At 42.9% G+C, this 21,884-nt stretch overlaps 1 protein-coding gene across 1 annotated transcript; it reads right to left on the reverse strand.

Moving 5' to 3' along the window:
• Positions 1-321: 321 nt before the first annotated feature.
• On the reverse strand, positions 322-18,486 carry uevld (UEV and lactate/malate dehyrogenase domains). Its single transcript, XM_084334356.1, has 12 exons — positions 18,360-18,486; positions 17,164-17,248; positions 16,375-16,440; positions 14,906-15,069; positions 13,832-13,973; positions 12,986-13,080; positions 12,298-12,409; positions 11,965-12,135; positions 9,817-9,981; positions 8,558-8,633; positions 7,596-7,719; positions 322-2,310 (listed from the first exon to the last, which is right to left on the reverse strand). Exons 1-12 carry the CDS (start codon positions 18,399-18,401, stop codon positions 2,146-2,148), a joined length of 1,407 nt encoding a protein of 468 aa, XP_084190482.1. The 5' UTR covers positions 18,402-18,486; the 3' UTR covers positions 322-2,145.
• Between the last annotated feature and the right edge of the window lie 3,398 nt (positions 18,487-21,884).

Raw genomic sequence — 21,884 nt, forward strand, 5'->3', positions numbered from 1 at the left:
ATGTAATAAATATTCTAACCGAGTATTTTGTGTGGAAAACCGTGTTATTGTTGGAGTGTTCTAATCTAATAATACTTATGTACAGTATTGGCCAGGAGTACATAGACTGTAGTGATTAATGATATCAGTACTTGATTAATACAGTCAGGGAATTGTACCCCTCAGTTACAGTACCTCTACTCTTAAGTCTTCATGTAGAGTCTGCTTCCATTCGGTGTTGCTTAAGACTGAGACCACCGGTTCTACTGCCGTATCTACTTTTATAAAAGACAAGCCATGATCATCTGTGATCTTTCTTCCACATAAACACAAGAAAAACACTACAATCAAATATTTATTCCCCACACACACACACATTAGTATCTTACATGAATCACAGTCCCAGCCGTTAGTGTGCATTGTCCTTTTAAAGACATACAAATAAAAGACATCAAAATAAACTCCATAACAGCAAAGGCATGTTAAATAAGGCACTTTAATAGCTATGTTTTATTTGGTAAGTATAAAAGTGCAAATAGCATTAAGGTATATGATCAGGCCTCCACCTTTCAAGGATATCATCTCTGGCACCCTGAATGTTATCTACGGCACCCTGAATGTTATCTACGGCACCCTGAATGTTATCTCTGGCACCCTGCATATTATCTCTGGCACCCTGCATATTATCTCTGGCACCCTGAATGTCATCTCTGGCACCCTGAATGTTATCTACGGCACCCTGAATGTCATCTACGGCACCCTGAATATCATCTCTGGCACCCTGAATGTTATCTATGGCACCCTGAATGTCATCTACGGCACCCTGAATATCATCTACGGCACCCTGAATATCATCTCTGGCACCCTGAATGTTATCTATGGCACCCTGAATGTCATCTACGGCACCCTGGATATCATCTCTGGCACCCTGAATGTTATCTATGGCACCCTGAATATCATCTATGGCACCCTGAATGTTATCTACGGCACCCTGAATGTCATCTATGGCACCCTGAATATTTATGGCACCCTGAATGTCAGCTACGGCACCCTGCATCACGGAGCAGCAGTCCTGCTCTAAGCTGCATTATTTAATCCACACCTTAATTTAGGGCAGATATTTTTGGGTAAAGATGAGTCTGTGCAAAGTTGCAAAATCTACATATCACAGGTAAATGCGTAATCATAAACACATGGATAGATCTTTGGCAAACGAAAAAGAAAATTGGGAGTAAATAATTTTTTTTTGATTTCTTGCTACAAAAGAAAAGCGGTTTCCTGTTTTGGTGACTGGAGTGTCTGCGTGTTAGAAGATGAGATCACAAGCCTCAACATCACTGCGTGGTAGGGGTGTAAAGGTACATGTATCTGTACCGAACCGTTTCAGTGTGTACCGTACTGTACCAAACGGCTGTGTAGTGTACCGAACGAATACAACGGTATGTTAACCACTAACGACCGCCCACCAGGGGCTGTTTTTTTCACAATCTAATATAATTATTTAAAAAAAATTTACAAGTCGATTATTAATTTCTTTCAATATAGAATATTCGTTGACACTTGACAGCCCTACAAGTACAATTAGTTACTGCACACTACATCACCCCCGAGTGGAACATGGAAAGCCAAACTTTCCCCCACTGTACCGAAAACCCGTACCGTACCGAACCGTGACTTCAAAACCGAGGTACGTACCGTACCGTACCGTGGCTTCTGTGTACCGTTACACCCCTACTGCATGGCGTATTAACATTTGAGCAATTATTGTAACGGTACCATGTTTATGTACGTTATGTTTTAGCCATAAGTAATATATTGATGTATTTACAAATAAGTACATATATATATATATATTTTAAACTTAACGTTTTCAGAAAACATTTGAGTTCCCCTGCTGGGAAACAAACCCAGGACGCTCACATGGGAGACGCATACCTTTCTGATAAGCTCACCATAACCCTAACTTTATATCATAACCATCCTGCTGATTGGAGGACAACCTTGTCAAGTCAAGTGGGCGGCGTTTCTTCAGGTGAGTTCAGTTGTTTGTATCCAGAGCAGGAGGAGGAGGAGTCACAACCGGAGAGGGAGGAGTCACAACCGGAGCTTGGCCATCAGGCCGGAGAGGGAGGAGTCACAACCGGAGCTTGGCCGGAGAGGGAGGAGTCACAACCGGAGCTTGGTCATCAGGCCGGAGAGGGAGGAGACACTGTCCTTCAGTTTGGAGTCGTCCTCTTGTCCCAGAGACACTCCCGCTAGACGGATGGAGCCGGCCGCCCCCAGCATGCAGGGGAGACTGAGGAACACCTCGGAGCCGATGCCCCCCCAACCCTAGAACACAGACAGAGTAGAGGATGTAGTTTACCTGAGCTAGGGTAGAGACAGAGTGGATCTAGTTTACCTGAGCTAGGGTAGAGACAGAGTGGATCTAGTTTACCTGAGCTAGGGTAGAGACAGAGTGGATCTAGTTTACCTGAGCTAGGGTAGAGACAGAGTGGATCTAGTTTACCTGAGCTAGGGTAGAGACAGAGTGGATCTAGTTTACCTGAGCTAGGGTAGAGACAGAGTGGATCTAGTTTACCTGAGCTAGGGTAGAGAGTTGATCTAGTTTACCTGAGCTAGGGTAGAGACAGAGTGGATCTAGTTTACCTGAGCTAGGGTAGAGACAGAGTGGATCTAGTTTACCTGAGCTAGGGTAGAGACAGAGTGGATCTAGTTTACCTGAGCTAGGGTAGAGACAGAGTGGATCTAGTTTACCTGAGCTAGGGTAGAGACAGAGTGGATCTAGTTTACCTGAGCTAGGGTAGAGAGTTGATCTAGTTTACCTGAGCTAGGGTAGAGACACAGTGGATCTAGTTTACCTGAGCTAGGGTAGAGACAGAGTGGATCTAGTTTACCTGAGCTAGGGTAGAGACAGTGTGGATCCAGTTTACCTGAGCTAGGGTAGAGAGAGTGGATCTAGTTTACCTGAGCTAGGGTAGAGACAGTGGATCCAGTTTACCTGAGCTAGGGTAGAGACAGAGCGGATCTAGTTTACCTGAGCTAGGGTAGAGACAGAGTGGATTTAGTTTACCTGAGCTAGGGTAGAGACAGAGTGGATCTAGTTTACCTGAGCTAGGGTAGAGACAGAGTGGATCTAGTTTACCTGAGCTAGGGTAGAGACAGAGTGGATCTAGTTTACCTGAGCTAGGGTAGAGACAGAGTGGATCTAGTTTACCTGAGCTAGGGTAGAGACAGAGTGGATCTAGTTTACCTGAGCTAGGGTAGAGACACAGTGGATCTAGTTTACCTGAGCTAGGGTAGAGACAGAGTGGATCTAGTTTACCTGAGCTAGGGTAGAGACAGACAGAGTGGATCTAGTTTACCTGAGCTAGGGTAGAGACAGAGTGGATCTAGTTGACCTGAGCTAGGGTAGAGACAGAGCGGATCTAGTTTACCTGAGCTAGGGTAGAGACAGAGTGGATCTAGTTTACCTGAGCTAGGGTAGAGACAGAGCGGATCTAGTTTACCTGAGCTAGGGTAGAGACAGAGTGTATCTAGTTTACCTGAGCTAGGGTAGAGACAGAGTGGATCTAGTTTACCTGAGCTAGGGTAGATACAGAGTGGATCTAGTTTACCTGAGCTAGGGTAGAGACAGAGTGGATCTAGTTTTACCTGAGCTAGGGTAGAGACAGAGTGGATCTAGTTTACCTGAGCTAGGGTAGAGACAGAGTGGATCTAGTTTACCTGAGCTAGAGTAGAGACAGAGTGGATCTAATTTACCTGAGCTAGAGTAGAGACAGAGTGGATCTAGTTTACCTGAGCTAGGGTAGAGACAGAGTGGATCTAGTTGACCTGAGCTAGGGTAGAGACAGAGTGGATCTAGTTGACCTGAGCTAGGGTAGAGAGAGTGGATCTAGTTGACCTGAGCTAGGGTAGAGACAGAGTGGATCTAGTTGACCTGAGCTAGGGTAGAGACAGAGTGGATCTAGTTTACCTGAGCTAGGGTAGAGACAGAGTGGATCTAGTTGACCTGAGCTAGAGTAGAGACAGAGTGGATCTAGTTTACCTGAGCTAGGGTAGAGACAGAGTGGATCTAGTTTACCTGAGCTAGGGTAGAGACAGAGTGGATCTAGTTGACCTGAGCTAGGGTAGAGACAGAGTGGATCTAGTTTACCTGAGCTAGGGTAGAGACAGAGTGGATCTAGTTTACCTGAGCTAGGGTAGAGACAGGGTGGATCTAGTTTACCTGAGCTAGGGTAGAGACAGAGTGGATCTAGTTTACCTGAGCTAGGGTAGAGACAGAGTGGATCTAGTTTACCTGAGCTAGGGTAGAGACAGTGGATCTAGTTTACCTGAGCTAGGGTAGAGACAGAGTGGATCTAGTTTACCTGAGCTAGGGTAGAGACAGTGGATCTAGTTTACCTGAGCTAGGGTAGAGACAGAGCGGATCTAGTTTACCTGAGCTAGGGTAGAGACAGAGTGGATCTAGTTTACCTGAGCTAGGGTAGAGACAGAGTGGATCTAGTTTACCTGAGCTAGGGTAGAGACAGAGTGGATCTAGTTTACCTGAGCTAGGGTAGAGACAGAGTGGATCTAGTTTACCTGAGCTAGGGTAGATACAGAGTGGATCTAGTTTACCTGAGCTAGGGTAGATACAGAGTGGATCTAGTTTACCTGCACTAGGGTAGAGACAGAGTGGATCTAGTTTACCTGAGCTAGGGTAGAGACAGAGTGGATCTAGTTTACCTGAGCTAGGGTAGATACAGAGTGGATCTAGTTTACCTGAGCTAGGGTAGATACAGAGTGGATCTAGTTTACCTGAGCTAGGGTAGATACAGAGTGGATCTAGTTTACCTGCACTAGGGTAGAGACAGAGTGGATCTAGTTTACCTGAGCTAGGGTAGAGACAGAGTGGATCTAGTTTACCTGAGCTAGGGTAGAGACAGAGTGGATCTAGTTTACCTGAGCTAGGGTAGAGACAGAGTGGATCTAGTTTACCTGAGCTAGGGTAGAGACAGAGTGGATCTAGTTTACCTGAGCTAGGGTAGAGACAGAGTGGATCTAGTTTACCTGAGCTAGGGTAGAGACAGAGTGGATCTAGTTTACCTGAGCTAGGGTAGAGAGTTGATCTAGTTTACCTGAGCTAGGGTAGAGACAGAGTGGATCTAGTTTACCTGAGCTAGGGTAGAGACACAGTGGATCTAGTTTACCTGAGCTAGGGTAGAGACACAGTGGATCTAGTTTACCTGAGCTAGGGTAGAGACAGAGTGGATCTAGTTTACCTGAGCTAGGGTAGAGACAGAGTGGATCTAGTTTACCTGAGCTAGGGTAGAGACAGAGTGGATCTAGTTTACCTGAGCTAGGGTAGATACAGAGTGGATCTAGTTTACCTGAGCTAGGGTAGAGACAGAGTGGATCTAGTTTACCTGAGCTAGGGTAGAGACAGAGTGGATCTAGTTTACCTGAGCTAGGGTAGAGACAGAGTGGATCTAGTTTACCTGAGCTAGGGTAGATACAGAGTGGATCTAGTTTACCTGAGCTAGGGTAGAGACAGAGTGGATCTAGTTTACCTGAGCTAGGGTAGATACAGAGTGGATCTAGTTTACCTGCACTAGGGTAGAGACAGAGTGGATCTAGTTTACCTGAGCTAGGGTAGAGACAGAGTGGATCTAGTTTACCTGAGCTAGGGTAGATACAGAGTGGATCTAGTTTACCTGAGCTAGGGTAGAGACACAGTGGATCTAGTTTACCTGAGCTAGGGTAGAGACAGAGTGGATCTAGTTTACCTGAGCTAGGGTAGAGACAGAGTGGATCTAGTTTACCTGAGCTAGGGTAGAGACAGAGTGGATCTAGTTTACCTGAGCTAGGGTAGAGACAGGGTGGATCTAGTTTACCTGAGCTAGGGTAGAGACAGAGTGGATCTAGTTTACCTGAGCTAGGGTAGAGACAGAGTGGATCTAGTTTACCTGAGCTAGGGTAGAGACAGACAGAGTGGATCTAGTTTACCTGAGCTAGGGTAGATACAGAGTGGATCTAGTTTACCTGAGCTAGGGTAGAGACAGAGTGGATCTAGTTTACCTGAGCTAGGGTAGAGACAGAGCGGATCTAGTTTACCTGAGCTAGGGTAGAGACAGAGTGGATCTAGTTTACCTGAGCTAGGGTAGAGACAGAGTGGATCTAGTTTACCTGAGCTAGGGTAGAGACAGAGTGGATCTAGTTTACCTGAGCTAGGGTAGAGACAGAGTGGATCTAGTTTACCTGCACTAGGGTAGAGACAGAGTGGATCTAGTTTACCTGAGCTAGAGTAGAGACAGAGTGGATCTAGTTTACCTGAGCTAGGGTAGAGACAGTGGATCTAGTTTACCTGAGCTAGGGTAGAGACAGAGTGGATCTAGTTTACCTGAGCTAGGGTAGATACAGAGTGGATCTAGTTTACCTGAGCTAGGGTAGATACAGAGTGGATCTAGTTTACCTGAGCTAGGGTAGAGACAGAGTGGATCTAAGTTTACCTGAGCTAGGGTAGAGACAGAGTGGATCTAGTTTATCTGAGCTAGGGTAGAGACAGAGTGGATCTAGTTTACCTGAGCTAGGGTAGAGACAGAGTGGATCTAGTTTACCTGAGCTAGGGTAGAGACAGAGTGGATCTAGTTTACCTGAGCTAGGGTAGAGACACAGTGGATCTAGTTTACCTGAGCTAGGGTAGAGACAGAGTGGATCTAGTTTACCTGAGCTAGGGTAGAGACAGAGTGGATCTAGTTTACCTGAGCTAGGGTAGAGTAGGGGTGGGAATCACCAGTTTCATCATGATACGATACGATATCGATTCTTTGGACAACGATACGATATTTGCCGATATCACAAAGTCTCTCACGATACAATACGATACGATTAGATTCAGGTGCCTGCGATCGATATGAGATGATATCATATGCCCATTTAACACAATCAGTAACATTTAGATCAACAAAAAAAAGGTAATGAAAATATCATTTGACATTTGTATTTTTGAGCTCTTCCAGACATTTAAAGGAAAATCAATCTATTGTTTTTAATACAAATAGACCTCCTGTTCACTGTAAAGTGCCACGTTTTTATATATTGAGCTTTAAACTTTAAGCTAAATTTTTTGGAACTCAAAACTCACAACCTCCCTCTCCCAAACCGTTCCTACAACAATTTGTTGATGTTGCATGATCATGTATATGTATATGTAAATGTAAATGTATAGGCCTACATTTATTATGTATTATATTGTTTATGTTTAAATAACATTTAAACATCAAACTCCTCTGACCTCATCTGGTCTTTCCAAAGACGCGCACACACACACACACAGAAAGGGAGAATGCTATGCTGTAACGTCTACACACACGGAGCTACTGCTGTTGTTCTTGGGCGGATATGAGACTCGCCACAGGATTTTCAAAATAAGAGTATCGATATGAATCGATCTTATTACATCGCATCGATCCGATTCGATTGTTGATAATTACATCGATGTATCGATCTGGATCGATGTATCGTCCCACCCCTAGGGTAGAGACGGAGTGGATCTAGTTTACCTGAGCTAGGGTAGAGACAGAGTGGATCTAGTTTACCTGAGCTAGGGTAGAGACGGAGTGGATCTAGTTTACCTGAGCTAGGGTAGAGACGGAGTGGATCTTCTTCATGTCCGTCAGGATGCTGTAGGTGATGTCAGCGACTGACAGCCCTACAGACCACGACCTCTGACCCTGATGCTTCATCATCTCAAGCCCTCTGCACAAACACAAATGAAGGAATGTTGTTCAGAAAAAAACAATAGATCCATTTTGGATGTAACATTACTACCTCATGTTCATTGCTCAACATTCTACAGTCAGAAATGCTGCTGCAAGTCTCGTCTCATCTTTGTGATTGTGTTCTGATCTGATCTGCTTCGACCAGGTCTCAATTGTAAAAAGAGGTTTTAATCTCAATGTGACTTTCTTAGTTAAATAAAAGCTTTAATAAAACATCATCAACAGGGTTTGAAACGGTTTCTCTCAACACCACTTCTATATACAGTACTGTGCTCCAGTAATCATGACAATAGGAAACGGAGCTGTTTGAAAGGACCTCGACTTCCATGTTGGAAGAACTCCTGAACTGTCGTCATTCTCCTGGCAACACTCCACTTCACTCTGTTCTCCTGCACTACTACCACTCTCAAGTATGGGGTTATTGTAATGCTGTTACTATAGATTCATTCTGCTATTGAATGCAGTTTAAATTGTGCTTTTATGCTGAAAAACTAATTCCCTGTCGACATTAAAAGGTTTCTCTTAAGTCCAACGTACTGATATGATGATCAGGCTCTTTATCATTCTTACAATCAAACAACACCTGTCGTAATTCTGTGCAGATTAAATGATCTCCAACAACAGCAGATCTGACATAAAGATCTTGGGGGGAAATTCAGGCATCATAGCAGCACAGGGGGGGGGGGTGCAGGATAATAGAAGAAAGACATAATACATATAGGCAATCAAATTTGATCTGAATATAAAAATATGAACATAATGTGATATAAATCATTCCATTAAATAAGTGTGTCTGTGAAGCTGTAGTTCTCTACCTGTCCAGCAGGGGCTTGGAGGTGGAGCCTGAGGCCAGCTCTGGGTGTTGGGTTCCGATGTTGCTCATCACCGCAACTGAAACAGCGGCAAGACGTGAGGTTCCTCAGGTTAATAGACGTTCCTCAGGTTAACAGACGTTCCTCAGGTTAACAACACTAACAGTGGACCTGGTTACAGGTCGAGAGGTCAGGTTAGATTATTATAGTATGAGGTAGGTAGTTATGATTACTATGGTTTAGGGCTGACCCCTATTAGTCGACTAATCGGTCGAAAGGAGCCGTAGTCGACTGGCCAACCTCTTAGTCGAATATATTAAAAAATATATATATATTTATTATTTTTATCATTCTTTCCAAAAGAAAAGAGGTCTAGAAGCGTGGCTAACGCTAATGGCACGCATACCAGAGGCTAACTGCCTACGAAAACAGGCACAGGAGGCACTGAAAGAGGATTTCACCCATCTAATGAACACACTAGACTAGACAAATATCAAGATGTATCCATCAGTGGACCAATTGCATGCTTTTGCAGAGGACAGGAAGCCTTCCGTCGACTCCTTCAGACATTAAGCACCCCCACAGCCCAAATGGAATGATACAAAAAAAGAAAAAACAAATTATATATATATATATTTTTTTTGTCGACCAATATGTGACTAACGGCACATTTTGGCCAATCATAGTCGACCATCCAAATCCTTAGTCGGGGACAGCCCTACTATGGTTACAGTGTAGGACAGTTGTAGACAGTGAAAAGCAGTAGGTAGGTACTGTATTGTTGTCTGTCCGTTGTTGTTGCTCTGTATGCATGTCCTGCCTTTTTATTAATGTTCCTTTGTGTTTTATTTTTATTTAATACCGAGATGTCACTCCATGTTACCTGCTACCTGTTACTGCACAATGTTGTTTTCTTCTTTTGATTCTATTATATGTACCACTGTATTGCACATCGTTGCGGGCAAGACCACCCGCATTTCATTGTATACCTGTATGCCGTGACAATTAAAACTCTTGACTTGACTTGACTTGACTTGATCCCCTTTCCCCTAGGGGGCTTTTTACCCGCCAAATAGGCCGTTATTGAAAATAAGAACTTGTTCTTAACTAACCTGCCTATTCAAATAAAGGTTTGATGATGATGATGATGATGTATGAATTGAGTCTAGGCAACAGAGTTCAAAGTTCGTACAGTCTGGGTAACTAGGGCCTAGGGTGCAGGCAGTGGAGACCCTTCCAGAGGGGGAGGGGTCACCGTTTACCTTTATTGTCAGAGAGCTCCCCTATGACCCAGGCCTGCTTGTGGATGTTCAGGTTGATGTCCAGGACGTGACAGAGTCTCTCCGTGTCCAGGTTACAGCCCGTCCCGATGACCCGCGCGGGGGGCAGGCCGCTCTGTCTCCAGGCCACGTGGGTCATGACGTCCACTGGGGGAGGGAGGGACAGAGGGACAGACAGAGACGTTGTGACGACGGCTGGAGACCAATCCGCTGTCCAGAGGAATTACCTCAATTTAGTTCAGTTCAGTTCAGTTATTTTTTATTTCGGGTTTTGGACACATAACAACGGTCATCCCATAAATCGGCAACGTTTTACCAGCTGCTATTGCAGCATTGTCCAATTGTCCGAAAAGGGCTGAAGGGAGAAGCACTAGGCTTGTCGGGCCCTCCCCCTGAAGACTTAGGTCTTTACATTTATTTACATACATATAGTACACATTACAGTATAGTATACCTGCAGTATATAATAGTGTATACAACACATATATAATGTGATATGAGATATATAGTACATGATATATACAATATAATATAGTACCATAATATAATAGTATATATATAGTTTAATATAATATACAAATTAATTATAATACGATTATATAATGTAATATGATATAACGTACAATACAGATCTCCGAAAGAGACACTTTTCTGGAATGGATCTCATTCAGGCTGACGCATGTTATGGTCGATGGTAAATGGCTGCATTTATATTAGGGCTGCACGATTTTGGGAAATAATCTAATTGCGATTATTCTGACAGATATTGCGATTGCGATTTGCGATGCGATTATAACATATTTAAAAAAAAAATTACAAGAAGCATGTTGCTGCTTTCTGTAGTCGGGTCCCAACTGCAAAATTACTGTATTACCCTGTATTATACACTTTTACTATCATGTAGACTATTCTGCTTTGTGTTTACATGTGATGTATTGTATACATGCACATTTATTATGTTCTTGTGTGATGTATCACACATTTTATTGCTGTGTGATGTATTGCAAATGTTATTGCTGTCATCTTGGCCAGGTCTACCTTGCAAAGGAGATCTTGTATCTCAATGGGACTTCCTGGTTAAATATATTTAAAAAAAAAATTTTTTTTTTTTTTTTTGCAGGCTTGGCGATTTGATAATTGCATCATTCCAAATCGCGATTTCGATTAAAAAACGATTAATCGTGCAGCCCTAATTTATATATAGCAGCTTTTTATCCAAAGCGCTTTACAATTTTGTTTCGTCACATTTTACCCATTCACTCTGTGAATCTAGAGCGGGAATTGAACCGGGAACCTCCGGATTACCAGACGACCGCTCTACCTCCTGAGACACTGTCGCCGTTATGTTTGAAGTTCTACACTGGGGATTTAATGGGTGTCACGGTCCGTAGGAACTTACTTACAACATAAGACAAGATTTTAAATCAAAATTGGAGATCAATGTTTTTTGCTTGACAGCGGCGAGAGGCACTGAAGGAACACACGTGTTTGTTTGATCGTGAATGAGTGAGTGAATTAGATTAGATTCAAATGTATTGTCATCATGCAGCACAAGTACAGTATAACGAAAAGAAGTTTGGCATCCAACCAGAGTGCAAATGTAGCAGTAAAGTGCAACAGTGATATACAATGTACAGGTAAGGGATGTGTACAGATCTACTGTAGATATAGTATCTACTAGGGGTGTAACGATGCATCGATTAATCGAAATGCATCGATTCTAATGTGACGTTTCAACTGCATCGATTTGAAAATGTTAGAATCGATTATAATCTAAAGAAAAAAAAATTCTTTGTTTTTTGTGTGTGTATTGTTTTTATTGACCTATAGTCCATTCATGCTGAGTGAATCAGTTCCCCCAGCCACATTTGTGTATTCAAAGTTTTTTGGGGAATCCTATGAGTTATGCAGGTTTATTCAGACAGATATATATACTGTATATATGTGTGGTAAATATATAAATGTGTATATACAGCCCTATTGTACATGCTACCATACAGAGTTCTATGGGTTATGCAGGTTTATTCAGACAGATATATATATATACTGTATATATATGTGGTAAATATAAATATATAGATGTGTATATACAGCACTATTATTATACATGCTAGCCTGCAGAGTTCTCACCTGGCTGGGAGGCGATGAGCAGCACGGCCTCTGGGCTGAGGTGGACGAGGCTGGGGATGAGGCCTCGGTACAGGTCTACGTTGGACTGGACCACGCTCACGTAGGAAGACTCGCTGCTCCACGCGTTCGCCGTCACCACGACAACCCTGGAACCGGCAGAGGCAGACAGATCTAGAGGAGGGGAGAGGGGGAGGGGAGAAGAGAGAAGAGGGGAGAGGGGAGGAAGTTAACAGTAACCAGAATGAAATAGATCATAACTACAATGTTATGTTATACAACCTATGATTAATCAATACTGTGTGACCCGTTATCATAAGACCGACAGACAAATACCTTTTGCTACTTGAACCTTGGGCAGTTTGAAGATCTCTAGATCACCAGCTCCACCTTTAGTTACACATTTTGCATCAGCTACGTCTATGAAAACAAGTTGATCCACTTTGCCCTGCAGTGATGAGACATACAATTATTCAACTTAATCACGTTAACAGAAGGAAATGTACATTTCTTGTTATATCAATGTAATTTTTAACATACTATGTTCAAACAGCTATGGGATGATAAAGTTATGAACCTTGTTATATCAATGTATTTTTATGTACTATGTTCAAACAGCTATGTGATGATAACGTTATGAACCTCAATGTATTTTAATGTACTATGTTCAAACAGCTATGTGATGATAAAGTTATGAACCTTGTTATATCAATGTATTTTTATGTACTATGTTCAAACAGCTATGTGAGGATAAAGTTATGAACCTTATCAATGTAATTTAATGTACTATGTTCAAACAGCTATGTGATGATAAAGTTATGAACCTTATCAATGTATTTTAATGTACTATGTTCAAACAGCTACTGTATGTGAGGATAAAGTTATGAACCTTGTTATATCAATGTATTTTAATGTACTATGTTCAAACAGCTATGTGAGGATAAAGTTATGAACCTTGTTATATCAATGTATTTGAATGTACTATGTTCTAACAGCTACTGTATGTGATGATAAAGTTATGAACCTTGGCCAAGATGCTCATCACGGTTGCCATCCCTAAGTCTCCTCCTCCAATAACTGAGACTTTGTTTGTCGGTTGATCGTGATGTCGAACTCCGCCTAAAGTTAAAATGAGATTTAGACAGAGATTACTCAACTGCTGATAAACCATCATACCGTTACATACAGAGGTGGAAATAGCAGTGATATTTGTTATGCATTACTCAAGTGGAAGTACTGTTACTTCAGTTCAATTTGACTCAAGTTGGAGTCGGAGTACTCCTTTAGAAAACCACTCAGGTTTAAGCAAAAGAGTACAACACAAGAAGTACAGTACTAAACTCTACATAGAACACTAAGAAGTACTCAACTCTACATAGTAGAACACTAAGAAGTACTCAACTCTACATAGTAGAACACTAAGAAGTACTCGACTGTATATAATAGAACACCAATAAGTACTCATCTCTGTCTATCTACCATGTACCTGACACATGCTATGTGTCAGGTACATGGTAGACAGACTCTATGTGTCAGGTACATGGTAGATAGACTATATGTCAGGTACATGGTACATTTACATTTTACATTTACATTGGAGTAATTTAGCTGACGCGTTTATCCAAAGCGACGTACAAGTTCTGTACAACAAGTCATCAGGAAGGGCACAACTCTATCAGCTGAGTAACAATGTTCATCAAAGTGTTGAGTGCTACAGTGTAGGTTAGTTTATTAGGACAAGTGCATGACAGTAAGGTTAGTTAGGGTTAGATTTTATTTTTTTCATTTCAGATATTGGTAGACAGACTAGGTAAAAGGTACAGGCTTCCTTCATCGTTAAAAAACAGCTGTTAATCTGAACATGTCGTACCGTCGTTCATCTGAAGGTTGTTGACCAGGGCCAGCAGCTCCTGGGGGTCTTTGATCTCTCCGGTGCTTTTTGACGAGAGCGGAGGTTCCTCCTCAAACTGTGAGATCATCTCAGACAGCAGCGAGATCACAGAGGACTTGGGCTGTGGAAACAACAGCAGAGTTTGAACACTGATCTCTCCACACACACACACAAGCACACATGAAGACACACACACAACACACATTCTGCACTCGCTCACACACAAACGCACGACAGGTCACTTTAAACACATAAGAAAAGGACACTTTTAAAGGAAGGAGAAAAAAAATAGGTCACTTTAAAGGAAAGAACTGTTGTGTGGTTCTTGGATAGTATGGTTAGTAATAGCAAGTATAGCATAGGGACATAGAGTAAAACTGTATTGTATAGTAGTGTATGCCTTTAATTCATAGCTAACATCGTATTGCATTTATCTCAGGACTTTTAACATGTCTATTTTATCATGTTCTACTTATTTTATTTACTATTGTATTCTTGCACAATCGAAGGGGGCATGGCCACCCGCATTTCACTGTATGCCCTGGTATGTATGTGATAAATAAACCTCTTGAAATCTTGAAATCTTGAGTGATCACAGACGACTTGGGCTGTCAAAACAACAGCAGAGACGTAAGAAAACGCTGACTGATGTGATGCAAGCTTACAATGCTGACCGACTGACTTCAAATAAGATAAGATATTACTTTATTGATCCCCTTGGTGGAAAATCAGGCATCGTAGCAGCATTGGGGGAGGGGGAAGGGGGGGTACAGGTATGGGCAGTAAAATGTGATGTTTACACTTTTATGAAAAATATTTTAAATGTTTATTAGCAACGCCGAGCTTTCAAACCATCACGTATCTCTGTCCGAAACCCTCGTGCAACTGTGAGTACCTTTGAACTTTCTCTGTGATACTTGTATAACGAATGGTTCGGGCAGAACCAGTCCTTCATGGTCAACATAGGTTGGTTTGCTACGGACTAGGAAGTGACTGTGGATTCACTCGGTGCATCACGGTCACGAAAGGGGCTTCATGGTGAGAGAGGCTTACGTGGTCCCAGTTGTGTAGCCCAGGCAGGTGGATGCGTCCCCGGGCGTCGACGTGCCGGCCCACCCTGATGGCCATGGTGTTCGTGGGTCTCAGCAGGCAGATGGGGGGAGCGAAGGGGAACGAGTCCATCAGCCACAGCTGAATGGGCAGGTTGTAGGAGCGGCCTGGAGGTCAGAGGTCAGAGGTCATGGTCAGAACAGCAGCATTACACTGACCTCGGATCAGCACAGCAGCGTTACACTGACCTCAGATCAGATTAAAATGTATCGTCATCATTGCAGCACAAGTAACAGTACAACGAAAATAAGTTTGACGTCCAACCAACCAGAGTGCAAATGTAACAGTAAAGTGCAATAGTGATATACAATGTACAGGTAATTAAACTGGGTATAAAATATATAAATTAGTACTACTGAGTAATAGTGCTAATCAGATGTATGTACAGAGTTGTAGTATTAATATGTACAGTGATACAGGTATAAAGACACTATGGTAGTAAGTCATACTGGCCAGCAGCGTAACTAGTAAGAGTAGGTAAGGGATATGTACAGATATAGTATAGATATAATATCTACAGATATGTAACAAGGATTATATGTAGGTATGTACAGACAGATGTGCGTAGATATATATATAAATATATATATATGGTAAGAATAAATATATATATATATACAGCATGAATGAATGAAGTTTATTTTCATTCATTCAGCATTATTGTACATGCTATCATACAGGGTGATATACAGGTCTATAAGTAGGTTTATAGAAGGATTATAATATATATGCAGAATATATAAATGTATATATACGGTATATACAGTTATTGTACATGCTATCATGCAGTTCTATGAGTCATAAGAAAATAAAAACATTACAGTGACAGATGAGTCGCCAAGAGGACATGTCTAGTGCCAGCATTAGAAAATCACGACTCTAGGGCGGTTAGGTGGCCGAGCGGAGATTGCGTTCGTCACCAGCCCCGGAGCTGTGAGCTGGATTCGCCTGTTCGAATCCGGCTCACAGCTCCGGGGTTGTCACCAGCTTGGCTGGCCGTCTGCACTAATACAATTGGCTGTATTAGAGGGTGGGAGAAGCTGGCGGGGTGGGTCCGGGTCGTTGTAAACAGCGACTCCTACAGTTCGGTCGGGGCGCCTGCTAAGCGCGGATTGGACTTGAGGGGGATAGTGTGGTCCTCCCACACGCTACGCCCTCTCAATGAGAATCCGCGCTGCCAGGTGAAAAGAAGCGGTGATTGGCTGGACGTGTGTCGGAGGAAGCACGTGGTAGCCTCCACTCTCCCAGATGATCTGACTGTGGGGGGTAAGTGCGCAGCGACCAGGAAGGGACTGGGAATTGGCATACGACTAACATTGGGATGGGAGAAAATCGGAGGAAATGGAGGGGGAAAAAGACCAATAAAAAAAATAAAATAAAAAAATCACGACTGTGTTTTTGGTCCGGCTTACCTTCATAATTGACCGGTAGGTTACCGATCAACTTCAGGAGAGCTTTCTGGGAACCGTCACTGAAAGCTGAAACAACCAACAACAGGCGTGGGTCAGTCAGGTCCAGAGTTCTAAATGAGCTCCAATACTCATCTAAACACTGGGACGTGTTGCGGAAGCTTACTGCATGTCAATCAATCATCAAATCCTTTATTTAACCAGATAAGCATCATTGAGATTAAAATATCTTTTTCAAGAGCGATCTGGCCAAGCAAGGCAGCAGACAGTTTCAACATAAAAAAAAAGAACATCACAATAAAATACAGACAGCAAGCTCCAATTTCAGGAAAGTTATCAAACAGGCAAGTTACCAAACACAGTTGCACTGTCCGAGGGAACTGAATTAGTAGGATTTTAAAATGGCTTTAAATTCTCAGAGGGTGACCAGTCCTGGTAATTTTAGGTCCTCCTGTATCTTGTTCCAGGATGAAGGAGCAGCATATTTAAAATGTGCCACATGTGCCTGAACCCAGGGTAGATGTAAACACTGTGACGTGTTGCGGAGGCTTACTGTATGTGCCGTAGATGTAAACATTGAGACGTGTTACTGTATGTGCTGTAGATGTAAACATTGAGACGTGTTACTGTATGTGCTGTAGATGTAAACATTGAGACGTGTTGCGGAGGCTTACTGTATGTGCTGTAGATGTAAACACTGTGACGTGTTGCGGAGGCTTACTGTATGTGCTGTAGATGTAAACACTGTGACGTGTTGCGGAGGCTTACTGTATGTGCTGTAGATGTACTTACTGTATGTGCCCGTGACCGGCTTCATCCCAGGGTAAATACGATGGATCTTCTCCAGCTCTTCAACAGCGACAACGTGGAATTTGTACTGATATCACATAACAGTAGAAGAAGAAAAACTTAACAACAGAATGACAGCCAGCCAAGTCACCTGCATTAGGCCTATACCATTACTGCTGCTGGCCAGTATGACTCGACTATAGTCCCTTTATACCTGTATCACTGTACATATTAACACCACAACTCTGTACACACGTCTGATTAGCACTATTACTCAGTAGTACTAATTTATATATTTTATACCCAGTTTAATCACCTGTACATTGTATATTACTATTGCACTTTACTGTTACATTTGCACTTGTCTCTCGTTTCATTGTACTGTACTTGTGCTGCAATGATAATACATTTTTTAATCTAATCCTATACGATGGTTTGTATATTACATTGCTTTGGCAATATTGTGGATGGAGAGCAGAAACAGACGACATGTAAACTAACGTTCAACTAGGACACTAGTTAACAGAGCAGACGTGGGTTTGTGCTGCAACATTAGCAGCAACCAGGTGTGGTTATGATGAATTGAAAATGGGGGACCCTGATGGAAACAAGACGAAAGTCTTTCTCAGGTCTGCATCCCCTTAACAATTGTATGTATTGAGCTGTACTGTACTGTACCCATTCTGCAATCTGTTAATAAACTTTTCAATCAATCAATTGTTGAGGCTCTACCAGTATTGATTGATAATTGTATTAACAGATTGCAGAATGGGTACAGTACAGTACAGCTCAATACACACAATTGTTAAGGGGATGCAGACCAGAGAAAGACTTTCGTCTTGTTTACATCAGGGTCCCCCATTTTCAATTACTATCATAACATATATGACATACATACAGATAGACAGTACTGCTACATCTATACATTTATGACATACCAGATCTACAAATACAGTACTGTTGGTGATACAAAAAGAGTATCCTAAGGAACAGCCTGGAAAACCTGATTCGCTCCTTCACAAGTATCTGGTATCTTTGAAGAACTGGTCCAACCCGTTTCTCCTGCTGGCATGTAAGTTAGGTGACCAACGACACGCTTGAGCTAACAACCATCATAACTAAGATAATCAGATAAACAGCTGCTGTAACGTTCATTTCCAAACCTAAACCTTCGCTAGATTGTTCAATGAACGACCAACCTTGGAGAGTATCCTCTGTGTTGTCTCCGAGCTGAGGTCCATGGTTTAACATATGTTATACGAAACAACGGGAGGCCGACGAACTGCTGTGAGTTTTTACAGATGTGATTTTGACAGCAGGAGACACTTCCGCAACCCGTGTGGAGAAGGGGCGTGTCACCCGTGGTCAGATGACGCTGCTAGAGAAGGGGCATGTCTCCGGGGAAACGCTGACGCTTGATTGATCAATTGATTGCTATATACAATGATCTCGTTCTCGCGCTACAAAACTCCGAGGCTCAAAATCTCAAAATGCAGTTTTCCAGACAAGTGGTTACGTTACAGGAAGTAATAACTGTAACACAAGTATTTCTTGATGTCACCACTAAAAACGAACGTTTCGATATTTTTTTATGTTGTAAACCAGCTCACAAAATAAATATTGACTACCACCGATTTTTTTTAATAAGATTTTCGGTGACTGTAGAACCCCCCCTCCCTCCTACTAAAACGTCATAGCCCCGCCCACTGGAAATCCCCCAGACACGTGACATTCGTTAGCAGTCTTTTCTCAGACTAGATTTGAAAAGTCAATTCGTTTCATTTATCAATGTGATAAATGTTACGCTTAAGCTAAATGTGATGTCTTAGGAACCAGACTTCAATCAAATTTTATTCCAGACGGGTCCAGATAAAAGACAGGACATTACGTAGAATAAATTACATACAAAAGCTTCCCAGGACTCTTCCATGTCTTCATAACAGCTTACTTACTACCATGGCTTATTCTGCAATAATGGAACTTTACTTGAAATGCTAGGGTTTTGTTAAAGGGAAACTACGCGCAATTTCAAAAGTCATACATCATGTTATTCCTCTGGTCTAAAGACAGTGGAAATAAGCAACTCTCCCAAATACAAAAACGAGTGCGCTAAAACTAAATGCTGTGATGTCCTCAAATATAAAGTCTGAAGCTGCTCCATAGACAATTCATTGGGAAATGTTTTATAGATGAGTTCATAGGTACAATTTTGTTTCAGAACAGAGACCACTACTATAAAAATATAGCTCGTCTGGATACAATATATATATACTTTAACCCTTTCACTACCACTAGACGGTTAACCGTAGTGTGGTAATGAAAGGGTTAACCTTCTGTGGTGTGGTTATGTCGTGCTGTGCCGTGAAAGAGTTAAACCTGATGACATCACAAGTTTGAGTCTTACTTCTCTGGTTTCTGGCTTTGAGAGAGTAGCTCATGTTCACACATATTGATTGATTTTAGGCCATGGAAATAACATTAGCATTTTTCATTTGAGTGGTGTTCACCTTTAACTTGTTATGAAAGTTTTACCGTCACTAGAGATCGGAATAAAAACACTCACCTTAGAACTATATATTTTCAATTTCACAAATAAATAAAAAACGTAGTTAATATTAAATTCCCACAACTTTTTCCCCAAAAGGTTTGTGGCTATTTAGTAATTTTTCAAAACATTTTAGAAATTCCCTAACTTTGAGTATTTCCGTGACCTTAAATGCGTAGGTTACCTCTCGTCCTGCTCCAACTCGTGTCCTGGTGGATAATATGTCCCATGTCCTCTCATGAGAACATAAATGGAGTCATAAAAGAAACCACCTTGGGCATCGGTTATGCAAGTTCCTGTCATCTGTCCCAAGTAAGACAGACATCACCCTGGATTAAGGCCATACACCTGCAATTCAATATTACTCAAATTCACACACATTTAGTTGTGCACGCTAGTTTCCATTTATTCCAATCAAAAAAAATTGTCATAATACTGCAATAGTCTGAGATAACATAAGACATTGTTGATAAAAAATAAGGACCATGACAAGCAAATAAAAACTATTAGCCAACGAGTTCTGTCCAATCCTTTTAAAGGGGCAAACAGAATCAGAACATCAGATGTGAAATAAATTATTTCAAATTATAAACCAATAAAACTTAAGATTGTCGGGTTTCCGTTTAGCTTCAGAAGACATTTCTGGTATGTCAGCGTTTTAAACACGGTAACGTCTTAAAGAACTTGAACGTGTTAAAGAACTTGAACGTCTTAAAGAACTTAAACGTGTTAAAGAACTTGAACGTCTTAAAGAACTTGAACTTAAACGTGTTAAAGAACTTGAACTTGAACTTGAACGTGTTAAAGAACTTGAACTTCTACAGGCGACCGGAGGGTTGTTGTTGCTGGCTCTACAGCGCCCCCTGCCTACCAGCCTGACCGCGTCTATTTTTTTACCAACGGATTTCAAGTTCCGCGTTCTGCAATCTGACTGGCCACTGACGTTTCTGGTGCGATCCGATTGGCCACTGACGTTTCTGGTCATGCGACATGTGCGCCCAATCGCGTGACGCCTGCGTCTTTGCCCATTTCCGCCTCGAACTGCATGCAAACTACCTAACGCCTAGTTTATCACTGGTTAAGCTTAGGCGACTCTTTCGAAGTTGGTTATGGTTAGAGTTTGGAATCAGGGCTGGCGTTCTATCGCCATGCTCTAAGACAAACTCTAACCTTAACCAACTTCAAAAGAGTGCCTAAGCTTAACCGGTGAAAGAAACAGGCGTCACACGATTGGCCGCACATGTCACACGACCAGAAATGTCAGTGGCCAATCAGATCGCAGAACGCGCACGCGGAACTGGAAATCCGTTGGTAAAAGTATTGACGCAGCCTAACCGGAGGGTTGTTGGTGCTGGCTCTACAGCGCCCCCTGCCTACCAGCCAGACCGGAGGGTTGTTGGTGCTGGCTCTACAGCGCCCCCTGCCTACCAGCCAGACCGGAGGGTTGTTGGTGCCGGCTCTACAGCGCCCCCTGCCTACCAGCCCGACCGGAGGGTTGTTGGTGCCGGCTCTACAGCGCCCCCTGCCTACCAGCCAGACCGGAGGGTTGTTGGTGCTGGCTCTACAGCGCCCCCTGCCTACCAGCCCGACCGGAGGGTTGTTGGTGCCGGCTCTACAGCGCCCCCTGCCTACCAGGCTGACCGGAGGGTTGTTGGTGCCGGCTCTACAGCGCCCCCTGCCTACCAGCCGGACCGGAGGGTTGTTGGTGCCGGCTCTACAGCGCCCCCTGCCTACCAGCCGGACCGGAGGGTTGTTGGTGCCGGCTCTACAGCGCCCCCTGCCTACCAGCCCGACCCGAGCGCCCTCGACCTCCACACTGAACCCAAAACTGCTTACAGGAGAGTTCCTCTTGTCTCGGAGCGCCGTCACAGCCGGGGCGGGTCAGAGCGCCCCTCGGCCCCTCCCCTCCATCGTTTGTCCCCACTATGTATACGACCGATACACCCTCTGCCAAACGACTAGGACAGGCTGAGAGCACGGCGTGCTGCCTGGACCCTGGGTGGCTGGTTCCTCTCTCACCCAGAAGCAACTACACTGCATTATACCAATCATCCAATATATTTATATATACTGTCTTTTCTCTCCCCCTCCCTCCTTGCAAAACGCACACAGACGTCACACACACTACCCACATAACACTCCTATAAAACCCCCGCTACCCCCCCCCCAGCTCTCCACA

This window comes from Notolepis coatsorum (genome assembly GCF_963971535.1).
Source record: "Notolepis coatsorum genome assembly, chromosome: 18".
In the NCBI taxonomy this organism is placed as follows: domain Eukaryota; kingdom Metazoa; phylum Chordata; class Actinopteri; order Aulopiformes; family Paralepididae; genus Notolepis; species Notolepis coatsorum.